A 12856-nucleotide genomic window follows, 5' to 3' on the forward strand; every position below is an offset into this window, starting at 1 on the left:
TGAGTAAAAAAAGGCAACTCCTTTTCAAGGAATGAAAATTAACTCATGAAATCTTTATTATTGATTTATCTATGCTTAGTTCAAATATTTAAGCAATCCAAATATGGATGGAAAGGCATGCCAAATGTGGATATACATCATGCCACGCCTATAAATATTATTTTTACAAAAACCTACAAAACTTAATTTAATTTAACCTTTTTATCATTAAATAAAAATGAACGTTATAGAAAAGGAATTCTTGATTTCTTAACTATACAACAACTGAATAAAAAAATGATATTGTGACACTTTAGATTGTTATTTACTTAGATCTTGTTTAGTTCCTCCTCTAAAGTTTACTCCCTATCACATCGGATGTTTGACACATGCATGGAGTATTAAATATAGACTAAAAAATAACTAATTACATAGATTACGACTAATTTGTGAGGCGATTTTTAAGCCTAATTAATCTATGATTTGACAATATAGTGTTACAGTAAACATGTGCTAATGATGGATTAATTAGGCTTAATAAATTCGTCTCAGTGGATTACTGAGGACTTCTATAATTTGTTTTATTATTACTAATCGAACACTCCTATGTAACACCCCGATGTGATACTCGATGTGATATCGCTAAACTTTACTCCCTAAATTTAAACACCACCTCACATCATTCGCATAACAAATCTAGATGAATTCCTAGTTTATTAGTACTCAAACTCTTATACATTTGGATTTGTGTGTCTTTGTATTAAATGGAACTCAAAGGTAGGTAGGTAGGTAGGTAGGTAGGTAGGATAGGACATGCTGAAATAGGAAATTGCAAATGAGAGTAGCTAACAGGAATCAACAACATCCATAGGTTTTATTGATTCACAGTCTTCACTTTTTTTCTGCTTCCATTATATTAGCAACACCTTTGATTTGACAAAATAACCAATTCATCAAAAGGAGCATAAATTGATTTCTTTTCTTTCAACAATCACGCAAAATTACATTTATAGACTTTGAGGTATAGCTTATATCTACACAAGGGAACAGATAATAAACAAGATAAGATGATAACACTGCAACTAGTGTTGTTGTTCAAGCAATCACCCAAACAGAATAAATTTGTTGTAGATGGGTGCACACTCTCTTTCAAACAAGTCATGTAGCATCTGTATGAAAGAAAGAAAGAAAACAAAAAATTAGAAAAATATTTTAGGTGCCATAATGTTTATGCAAAATGTTTGGTAGCATTTGTTCAACTTCCATGGTCCTAGAAGAAAAGAAAAAGGAAACATTAGCTTCAAAGACAACTAGTAAATAAATTATCTAAGAAGTACCAAGCATACAAAGGTGAATTTAGGATGTTTACCTGTACATGATAATGTTATTTACCCTTCTATTATGTGTCCTCATGCAAAAGTAAAACCCAACGCCCCAACTTGCGTTGTTGTTCTAAGGGCTACTTTCATCACTAGAGCTATCCCCATTTCTCTCATTCTCCATGGCTTCATGATGTTCGCTACTTTGAATTCCATATTCATCATTTCCATCAAACACTTTTGTGTCTGCATGCCCTTGTGAATGTGAAACATTCAAATGTGTCTTGGAATTTGGGTTTTGTACTTTGTTCTCTTTCCCGGCAACAACATCCATTTTGCCTTTTGATGCCCATAGTTGATTTTTTATTGGACACTCATCTTTACTAGAAACCGTTCTCGCTCTAGGGCTATCAAATTCGCTTCACAACTCTAGTTTTCTCTGTAGGTTTGGTTTCTGAATTAGGTTGCTTCAATACTTTCCCTGCCCCTGATGCCCTTGATTGAGATATAGGCCTTCTATCAATGGCTTCATGTGAATATGGTTGAGGCAACACTCTCGCTGTTTTGCAGTTGCTTTGGTTGAGACGTTGATCTTCTAGGAGTGGCTTGTTTGTTAATGTCCTTTGTAGATGAGTTGGATGTTTCATTTCTCATGTCATATTCGAGTGACTTAAGTCTCCTTTTGAGTTTGTCCTAGGAAACAAACCAAAATTAGAGAAAAAATATTTTAAGATTTGGTTGATGTAAATTGCTTGAAATAGTTACTTTATATGTAAACACTAGCTTACTTACATTAAGATGGGCTTCAATCTTTGAAGACTTTTCTGCTATTGTTATCTTGTCACGTAGTCGTTGTATCTCTCCCTACATGATTGTTAATTTGTTACTTCACCATGTACAATATTTGTAACAACATCAGGCCAATGGTCATCACTTCAAATATGACTTAGTACGGTACCTGTAGGAGCCTTCGTTCTTCTAGCCATCTCTTGACTGGCATCAGCTTGTCAGAGTCGTCTTTCCATTCATTCGCTGCTGTCGATGCGACACGATTGACATAAACCTTGGCTCGAGCTAGCTCCCTCTCAAGGGTCCTCTTTTCCTCCTAAAATTTTAAACATCTTATAAATAACTAAGAAACTAGTGGAATCCAACATCTGGATTACTTGAGCACAGGTTTTGCATGTACATTCAACTTGGTAGCTTGATTTTGATAGAAGTGCACTGCATTGGCAACCTCGCTAGTTGCGAGAATGGACTCTTCAAGTTCATTAATGGTATGCGTGAGCTTCTCGACCTCTAGCACCTTCTGTCTGTTAGCCTTCTCTAACAATTTATTCTCTTCCTGCATACACATTACAAGAAAAAGAATTAGTTCCATAATGTTGCAAAAGAACACACATAAAGGTCAGGTAATGTAGATACATGGTATATCTCCATCTGTTTCTTTAGTTCAATGTTCTGATTCTGAACATCCTCTACTATCAGTGCCCTCTCAAGCGCGCTACGCAAAATGTTGCTTGCTTCAACAAGCGCCACCTCCTTCAACTTTAGATGTCGTTCTAATGCCTTCTTGTCATCTTGGAGCACTGCAATCTGGAAAAGCATCCATACACAAAAAAGGTCAAGTAAATCATGTAAGTTTATTTGTGGCTTTGATGGCGAAAATGTGTGTTCAACCTACCTCATGTCTGTATTTTCTAATTCAAGTAAACTATAGAAGTTTTATTTGTGGCTTTGATGGTGAAATTGTGTGTTCAGACTTACCTCATGTCTATATTTTCTTATGTCTGACTCCAAGGGTGCTATGATGGCATCGAATGGAACCGATTCCTCATCTTTTTGAGAAGAGTGTATCCTTCTAAGTGTTGACTCTGCAGCGAATTGTGCAGACAATGCTTCTTTGCGCTCATTGTTTAGTCTTTTGACTTCTAAATTCTAGTCAAATCAAATAGATTTGTTATGAAAATGATATATAGTAAGATCTAAAAGGACATTGAAACCAAGACTGATGGAGATAATTGACCTTCTGCTCAAACTGTTTCTCCAAACTTCTCATCTTCTCGTCCTGTTTCTTCAGTTCCTTGCTCAGCTATAGAAAATGGAGTGACATTAGTTGTCTAACGATTAGGCATCTTTATTTGAAGTTGCATTCACTTTTCAGTGGAAAGTGAAAGTTAACTTGCAACGCACAATGCAAAGGAATTCAAGCAAAAGAGATGGCAAGTAGTTGAGTAGCTAGGTGTTTTCTTACTCTACGATGGTTCTAGTAGTCGGCGTGGGAGGTACCGCCTTTGTCATATCTATTGGTTGTTGCATCAAGATTTGAAATTAAAGTATCGACCATGGCCAACATAGAGCATCATTAGTGCCTAGTGTTAGGGCTCTAGAATTTCCTAAGGAATTCCAGTCATTGTGGTCCTAGAAGGGGGATTGGGAGTGGCGGTTGAAAATGACAATGGACCATAGTTCGACTGGCGATAAGCCAGTGAGTTCTCCACCAGAGCTGATGATAGGGGGCCAGAGGTGTCGCATTGTGAGTCGTTAATTAGTGGAGGTTGGGGTAGGAAGAGGCAACGACACAACGATGTAGTGGGAGCCACTGGCCACCGGTGGAGGTAGGGGAAGGGCTATGAGCAGGGTTGGTTGACCTATGAATAACACAAACACAATCCATCATCTTGGGTCTTGCACCGTCGAATAAGGATGGCACGTTCTACTCAGACTATAGAATTTGCTTAGTGGTGAGGCCTAAGATTTGATTGATTGGATGGTGCATATGTGTCTCGTGTATTCCCCTTCTCGAATGTCCACCTTTGGTGGGTGATGTAACTTTTAAGATATATACTCCTCTCTTTTAACGAATGATTGGAGTCATGCTTACCCTTTTCAAAGGAAATAAACTCAAGCTAGAAGCTATGTTGAGAAAATTACCTCAGCAATAGCCTTGTCCTTCAGAGCTTCCGTCACCTTCAAGCCTTTGATTTCACTGTATGCATGTCCTAACTCCCTTTCCTTTTCTGCATGAAATAAACACCAAACATTAGTTTCAAATAGACATGACAGCCACCTTTTTGTATTTCTATAAATATTTTTTAGAAAAAAAAATCTTCAGTCTAAGGTCCACAAATTTCTTTCACCATCCTTTTGGAGCTGAAAAGTAATTTGATAAAATTGAAGTGGTTGAATGATACATGTCATAACTAAAGATTTGTAAAAAGAGTTTCTGGGCTTTTTTAATGTCAGAGTACGGCTATTATTATGAAAAAGTAAAGTTAGACATGATGGTTCATTCTTGCAGTACAATAATTAAGAAAAGAGACTGGGTGAAACCACTATTGTAAAAAGGGTTAAACTCGGCTGTCAACAGACACAACTGTCCTCAGTTCTTGATGATAACTAAGCTACAAACTACATTTAATAGAAATTTGAAAGGGCCAATTAAAATGGGCGCTAATATAGACACCCTACCAACTATGCATGCTTAGTCTCCGTTCAATTCCTTGACGTCCTACCAACCACAAATGCACTGAAATTTTCCAAGGTTTTGTCACACCTGTTACTTAGAATCTGAGCAAATATCTCCACCTACCTACAAGAATGCGGTTACTTACCACTCTTTGTGTGTTTCCTTCTGTACAGTAGAAAAGGTAGTTTCGTGCTATTAAAGTTGATTAGTACATCTAAAAACATGGATAAGCCTTTTTTTTGTGTGTGTGGATAAAGTGATATTACTTCTAGAGTACAATTGAATGTTTCACTGAAACATATATAATAGCTAATATTTATGCATGTTTATTCCAAAAATTATTTTCAGCATGCGGCACCCTTGTCAGATCACTGCTAATTAAGTTAATTTCAATAGCTATATTAAAGAGTAATCCAGGTGAGCTGGTATGGCATATGATATTTTTAACATAACACACCTGTAGTCTTTTCCCTGGAATAAATTAAGCGAGTTCATTCATACAGATGCATCAGGGCTCGTTCGGTTATCACGGATATGCTCCCTGGAATAATTCCTGGCACGATTGCTTCTCTAATTTGTATAAGTTTTCATCATCCGAAATAATTCCGGGGGGGGGGGGGGGGGGGGGGGGGTGGGGGCGGGGGGATCCACACTAACCAAACAGGGCCTCAGGCAGTTCGATCCCGTCAATCAGCTAGGTAAACTCGTATATTTTCACAGAGGTGAAAGCCGCTTCTTCCCAGGCTCTAACCTAACTATAAGACTTGGTCATAAAAGAAAAGATCTGCATAGTGCATATGTTCTTCCTTGCCTTATTGGTGGCTCGGCCAACGGGGGGCTCCTGGTCACAAACTAGGACATGAGAGTTTATTTGGTGCTCGCAAATCGATAGTTGAAACTAGTAATAAGAGGTGAAGTATGCAAAATTCAACGTGTTTATAGTTGCACTGCAGCACTTGCACACATCATACGACTACATACTAGCACGATCTGTAATGGTGCAATGCAGCATCATCAGTGTTTGTTATGGAAGAAAAGTGTAGCCTAACTGAGACGACTACAGGTTCATCGATCAGTCTAGGTCTAGCGACGATCATATACGCATGCATATGTGCTATATGTAAAACATAAACAAACCTCTGAGGAGATTCTGCAGACGGTTGAGCTCGTCGACAACAGGATCAGAATGGCCATGGCCATGGAACATCTCCTTGCCATGATCAACCTCTCCCAAGCTACCCATCTCTTTCTCTCCGGCAATGCTGCCACAAGCTATATAGCTACACCTCTAGCCGCTATAGGGCTAGCACTGTCTTCTGTTCTCACCTAATCAGGACTCAGGAGAGGAAGAAGAACTGCACATCCAAACGAGGCGGTGTGGTTGGGATTATATGGCGCTGCAGGTTTCTTCAGGTTCACCCCACTGTCCCTGCTTGGCTTACAGTGAGGAAATTGACCGTGGAGTGGAGTCGGGATGAGTGCTGTTGAAGAGAAGGCACGGCCCTTGGCCGGGGCCGGGTGACAAATGGAGCCATGTCCCATAGTCACCTCACTACTAGAGCACACAGACCGATCTGGCACGAGAACGACACAAACTTCGGCGACCTTTCATAACTAGAATTTTGTCGTGGGATTCTCCTAGTGTTTTAGTATTCAAAATTTAGTATAAACTTTTCCTACAAAATGTCTCCTAGTGAGGATTCTCATGTGTTATAACTAGTGGTAGTGTTTTACTACTACTTAGAAACACTAGGAGAATTCCACCATTTTTATAGGGTTTTCTTGGTGCCGTGTTGCGCTGCAAACAAACATTTGCTCCAAGCAAGCAAGTGAGCTGTTGAGACAAGACATCTTGAATTCTTGAAGCGCTAATCTGCACGTTAATTTAAACATGCCATTTTCGTTTCCTCAAAAAAAAAAAAAACAATGCCATTTTCAGTTTTCATCTTTTACTGCTATATTATTCCGGACGAGGAGGAGTAGGTTGGTAAAGTGTGGCATCACACTGAACTAACTGTCCTGGTTAGATATTTCAAAAAAGGTATCGAGCAGTTAAAAGCCGGATATGTGATTAGTCGGAGGTGATCAATCTTCTATGTGAACACAGGGTGACAAGACAATGTATTAAGTGCAATGTTGATTGGGCAATGGATAAGCCGGCTAGTGCTGGTTTATTGTGAGAGGAAAGTACGGTTGGCTAGCTGATAAGCCCTGATTGAAACCAACAAGCGAACCTGCTGATTGTCAGGGATTAGCTTAGCAGAAAAGATCTCTTCTAAGATACACTGCACCTGATCAGAACCCAAAAGCAGCTGCGCCGGCATCGTAACCGTCACTGAGGAACAACATAGATATATTGATGCACACTGAAGCGTGTAACGCCCCATTTCTGATGTTGACGAGGGAAGGAGCCTTCCCTTTGTCGTCTGCTTCGCCACAGAATTACTCATTGGATTGGATAAGCATGAACTCCAAGGTTCCAAATGGCAGAGGAGAGAGACACCGTGGATTTGCGGGCATAAAGTCTTTTAAGGTAAAGAGAGAGGAGGCTTTGCTTCTCGTATAAAAAAAATGGCGCTTTCAGGACACTAAAAAATTCTTAGCAAAAGGTGGAGCCAACAAAGTTCTAACCTACCCCTTCTGTGTGATCTGCTCTTATTAATCTAACTTATCAGTCAGTAGTTCATGCACATTTTATTTCTGAAGGGAGCCTGCAGGTCATGCCCATATATATTTTGCTGTCCAAATCGTTTTCCGAGATAAAAGTTAGTGACTATATATATGTGATCTGAAAAGTATTCAATATGGTTTGGAGATATCTTTTTTCTTGAGGGGGCTGATGAATACGTCTTCTCTGCAAAGAATATTTTTTCAGATAAAGTTAGTAACTAGCTTTCTCATGGAAGTCAAAATAGTTTGGAAATTATAGATGATGAAGTCTGGACAAATCAATTCATTCTGGGTGTTCAGAACACGTGGACCTGTTCTTTGGGTCTCTACCCTTTTCCAAAGTCCAATATCTTCTGCCTTACATAGTCTTTGAGTTAATCCCCTATTAGTAGCTTATGAGCATATTTTCTTGTTAAAACATGTTTAGAGGACCGGATAGTAGTCGCTTTAATTTACTCAATATCAAATTATTGTGAAAGCTCTGATCATCTATGCAAATCAATCTTTGGGTCTTAGAAACGTGTGGAACTGTGGATATTTTATTGTGTTTTTTGCCTGCTTCCAGTATCCTGTGTTAGTTACTGGATTGTAGGCAGTAAGGATAAGAAGTTAATTATTAGAAACTGGAGTTTTCTGACTAGTCTGATCAATAAATGTGGTAAAGATTGGATATTTTTTAGCTTGGTATTAAATGATTTATCTGATCAGACTAAGAAAATAATATATGATAGCTTCCCCCCATTTCTTGAGTAGATATTCACGGCGCTAGCACAAAATTAATCTTTCTTAATTATAAGCTTAGCTACTCTAGAATCACCTCTCTTTTGCAAGGAAAATGACAATAATCTTTTCCCACTGTGACCACCTTGTTTGTAGCTAAAAAGTTTCCCACCGTGACCACCTTGTTTGTAGCTAAAAAGTGGCACTAGGTTTGTGGTGCTAACCCCTAGGATGACTCCTTTGGTAGGCGTACCACAAACGCATAAAACACGAAACAAAGATGTTGATTATTCAGTGAAATGAAATTTGTTGCTTCATTTCAACCCCAAATGGAGCTGATACAATTAGCCAGAAATAGGAATAATATACTTAGATATTCCGACTTAAGAAGATCTTCTCACGCAGATCGAGAAAATCCCCGAACCCCGGCCCTACCTATATAGGGCGGCACCGCATCCCGTGAGACGGAATGGCCACAGACCTGTACTTTGGAATGAGGGGTGTCACCGAAACCTTCTAACCAGTTCGACTAGAGGACCTTTGGCATGAATTGGTTTTTGGAAACATATATATGGAGGTCAGAATTCAGGATATCACGACGTCAGGGCTAGTTGTTAATAGTCAGATCAAGATTAACCCAATAATTATGCTTGTCTAGAGCCCATAGTTTCAATCATGAACATGATTTTTCTGAATTTTGGACGCGGGCCTAACCCCGCATGATGTAGTGATGTGCCGAGTGTCTCGGTGCGTTTCCCTTTCATTCCTTTGAGCTTATGAACATTAATGTTATTGTAGTGATTAAAAAGTGATAGCCCACACCAAGGTTAATTTGTAGGTCAAGCTGCAGAGTGCTCATTGTGTCCTTACAATGGATCAGGGACACATGTACTCAGCTTTTAGAAATGTGACACGAACCAAACAACATGATGTACTAGCGTGTTAATTGCTTGTACCTTTCCTTCTCAATCCAATGCGCAATGGACTTTATCTCCTGAGTGCCCCATGATTATGAAGTAATGGTACTACTTGACAATGGGATTAGATTGTAGGTTAAGCTACAACAATGTGGTTCTCAATAATCCTTTTATGCATTACCACCTTAGTTCTTTTTGTTTGGAACTCAAGTATTTTTCAGGAAGCAACAGAACGGGCCTAAAGTGACAGAAAAGGAAATCTAGAACCGAAACGCTCCGCGTCGCCCGCAACGCCCCCAATCGCTAGCTCGCTCCTGCACTCGCGCCTCCCCTCGTCGCGGCCGTGCTCCATCCGCCTGCCCCTGTCCCTGTCGAGGTTTGTGCCGTCGACGAGCTCCACACCGGCGACCTCCATGCCACTCCGCGGCTTTCGAGCTCCGTGCCGGCATCGAGCTCCGCATCAACGAGCCTATCCAAGCAGCAAACAGATGCTACGCTGAAAGCGCATGTTGTAATAGTATGTTTCAAGTGTTTTATATGTTTCCAAGGTATGTTGCAAGTGTTGTATATAGACGTTGCAAAAGTAGATTGGGATGTTGCACATGTTGTAATGGCTATACATATATATTTCAAGTGTATGTTCTAAATGTTTTCATCTGTTCTAGACCAATGTTGCAAGTGTTTTGTCTAAATCTTGCAAAAGCAGATCTAGATGTTGCATATACATGCATGTTGCGAGCATATGTTTCAAGTGTTTTCAGGTGTTTCATGCGTATGTTTGCAAGTGTTTCATCTAGATGTTGCATATGTTTACATTGTTTTTTTAATGTTTTTTCATGCATTTTCGCAAGTGTTTCAGACACTTGTTTCAAGTGTTTCATCTGTCTTTCTTTTCTATGTTGCAATTGTTGCACCTAGATGTTTCAAAAGTAGATCAGGTGTTGCATATAAGATGCACGTGAAAAGTGGCAGGCGGCGCGGACGATGTTCGGGGCGGTGTGGGTGACGTCCAAAGTAGCGCGGGACCACTACTGGTGTGCTCCCTCGTGAGCCCAACGCACTAGGTGCTCGTTTGCTCCCTGTGGGCAGCGTTCGGAGGCTACCGGATCAGACGTCCGGGCGCTAGCAAGTCCGAATCTAGAATACATAGAAGGTTAACCACTAAAACATGCACTCTACCGCTAGGTTACATTAGAGCATCTCCAAACGTTGCCCACAGGGAATGAACGAATTTCTTTCCAAAAAACCATGGAGTTTTCCAACTCGCAAAAAAGTATTAGAAGGAATAAATAAAACCATCTTCAACAGTTCCAGCAGTTCACTCCTAAAATATAGAAGACAAATTTACATAAGGAATCCTATACTATTTCTAAGGCAAATTTTGTTGGAGGATACCGCAAAAAAGTGTAATTGGTCGGCACACATCGCATCGGCGAGTCTTTGCCTAGTACTATTACAAATTCGTGGTTATTTCCTAGTGGACACCGCGTTGAATATTTTATTCATTTCTTAATTTTGGGGAGAGAGAAGGTGAGGGAATCAGAGAAATGACTTTCTCCGGCTGTGCACTAATTTTTGCCATAACACACCGCCGCCGCCTTGTCTTCTCCAGCGAGGTCCTCCCTGCAGTGGCGTCCCACCCCGTCTCCCATCCCCATGCGGTCGCGACGCACCTTGCGCTCATGCCCAGTTCCCTGCTCGCGCTGTCGCCCTCCGGCCTCCGCCCAGGCTTCCTCCTGCCTTCCTGGCTTCCTCGGTTCCTCCACCCTCCACCTAGGCGCGACACACTGCGTGCCCCCTCCTCCAGGGTCCGCGCTCTGCCAGGTGCCAGTGGTCGACGACCACCGGCCAGGCGGCTAGTTGGGAGCCGGCCACAGACAGAGCTGCTCAAGGTGACTAGACTGCCCTCTGCTCAAGGCGAGATGCGACTATGCGAGCCGCGACTCCGGCGGCAATAGAAGCAGCAGCGACGAGCAAGGCAACCAGTGGCAGGTGCGACATCTCCCCCGCGCTAAGCGGCGAGGCAAGGTGCAGCTCCGGTTGTGAGGCGAGGTGTGGCTCCGGCGTGCGTGGCTTGGCAGGGGCACGACCATGGACCAAGGGCCGGGATGGGGCCTGGGAGGCTCGGGTGGGTGACTGGCAAAGGCGCAGCGAGGAAAAGCGCCAGCGACACTAGGTCGCGGCCGCAACTCACGGCAGAGGCAAGTGAAGGCGGTGGCGGTGTGTTATGGCAAAAATTAGTGCACAGCCGGAGGTTGAAGACGAGGGCAATAAAGTCATTTCCCTCACCTTCTCTCTCCTCAAACTAAGAAATGAATAAAATATTCAGCACGATGTCCACCGGTACATAACCACGAATTTGTAATGGTACTGGACAAAGACTCGCCGTTGCGGTGTATGCCAGCCAATTACACTTTTTTTGCAGTGTCCTTCAGCAAAATTTGTCTATTTCTAAATTATCCTAACCACTTTTATATATTTTTCTTTCTTGTATATTTGTATCAAGAACCCTTTTCTACTCTTTATTCTTTCCTACGTCCTTTCCACCGTAGATTGGGCGACCGATGCGCGCGTGAATGACTATTTTTTCAAGTCCCAAAAGATTGGAAGGTGGGATTGAAAACTTTTGAAGATATGTTTTTTCTATTCTTGCTAAAAATGTTAGATTGTGAGGCTTTATTGGAAATTCTCGAAGATGCTCTTAGTTGATGTCACATAATATGCTCGTTTTCTAGAGGCCACGACCATTTTGCTGGATTACAGCTCACTCCTCTTCCGCACTTCTCTTAGATAACTTTCATCAAAATGATACAAATTGAAACATAATCTTTTATAGTTGTTTCAGTTTCACAAAAGCCTCTGTTGTTATCTTTGACAGTTCCCTTTTTCAACAACAAAGAATAAAGTGAAGTTCATTAAGCAGCTTTTGAAGGTACCGAAGACTGAACGAAGTGCCCTTGGAGTCATAAGAGGATAAGTGAGCAGTACCTTGTTGTGGACGCCTGCATCAAAACCTTGAAGTCCTCTGTATTAAATGCTTTCAATTCCTGGTTAAAGCCCATCATCTGAAAAGCAACACAAAACTATCTGATGGCATACTGGCAAATTCAAACACAACAGTCGCGCAAAATGTTGAGCTGAGTCTGAAATTCTTCAGGTTTCAGTTATAAATCCTTGATCGGTCAAACCACAACCAAATTTTCTTCAAACTATAGTCACTGAGAATTAGATCTAAGGCATCAACCGTCGACCAAGAAACGTCATCTTTGTTCTGAGTACGCGGGATCATTTTTGATTCGATCATGTAAAAACCTCTGGTAAAGCACGTTCTTTGATTTCGTTCATCGACCGGTCTATCTGGAAACTTTGTGACTATGCTTCAAACTAGAAGGACACTGCACAGCATGATTAATCGCACACATATATTACCAACCAGCAAGATATTCAGAGTTGATATCTTCTCTGTTCTGAAACTGCTCAAAGTTCCCTGGATGACAAAACACGCAATTGAAGCACCAAAAGCCGCTATGAGTCGGCACTCGGCAGCCCAAATAAACGAATTCGTTGTCAAAACACGCAAACTGCAACTCAGAAGTTGCTAAAACTTACCCACAAACAAAGGTAGCCCTAGCTAGCTGCATCTTGTTCCCTTCTGATCGGTAGGATTGAGTCATCGATTACGCCCAGGTGTCGGAGCCGCCATGGACGGCGGCGGCGAGCTGGGGGCAGTCGGGCAGACGGCGGTAGCGCCCGTGCCGCGGCCGCGGCAGAGCATAGCATCA

The 12856-nt window shown here is 41.4% G+C and overlaps 1 protein-coding gene and 1 long non-coding RNA gene across 2 annotated transcripts; both read right to left on the reverse strand.

The window, feature by feature from the left end:
• Positions 1–869: 869 nt before the first annotated feature.
• Positions 870–6252, reverse strand: LOC136549984 (microtubule-associated protein 70-4-like). The gene is given in 11 exon segments (XM_066541417.1): positions 870–1713; positions 1715–1867; positions 1869–1991; positions 2091–2162; positions 2257–2403; positions 2488–2643; positions 2724–2894; positions 3066–3236; positions 3325–3390; positions 4233–4318; positions 5905–6252. Coding segments are annotated over 11 exon segments (1533 nt in total). The 5' UTR covers positions 6011–6252; the 3' UTR covers positions 870–1431.
• Positions 6253–9381: 3129 nt separating this feature from the next.
• Positions 9382–12818, reverse strand: LOC136549994 (uncharacterized). Its single transcript, XR_010782125.1, has 3 exons — positions 12684–12818; positions 12063–12139; positions 9382–9543 (listed from the first exon to the last, which is right to left on the reverse strand). It is a non-coding gene; the product is annotated as an uncharacterized lncRNA (long non-coding RNA).
• Positions 12819–12856: the final 38 nt, after the last annotated feature.

Source organism: Miscanthus floridulus, chromosome 1 (genome assembly GCF_019320115.1).
Source record: "Miscanthus floridulus cultivar M001 chromosome 1, ASM1932011v1, whole genome shotgun sequence".
Lineage (NCBI taxonomy): Eukaryota > Viridiplantae > Streptophyta > Magnoliopsida > Poales > Poaceae > Miscanthus > Miscanthus floridulus.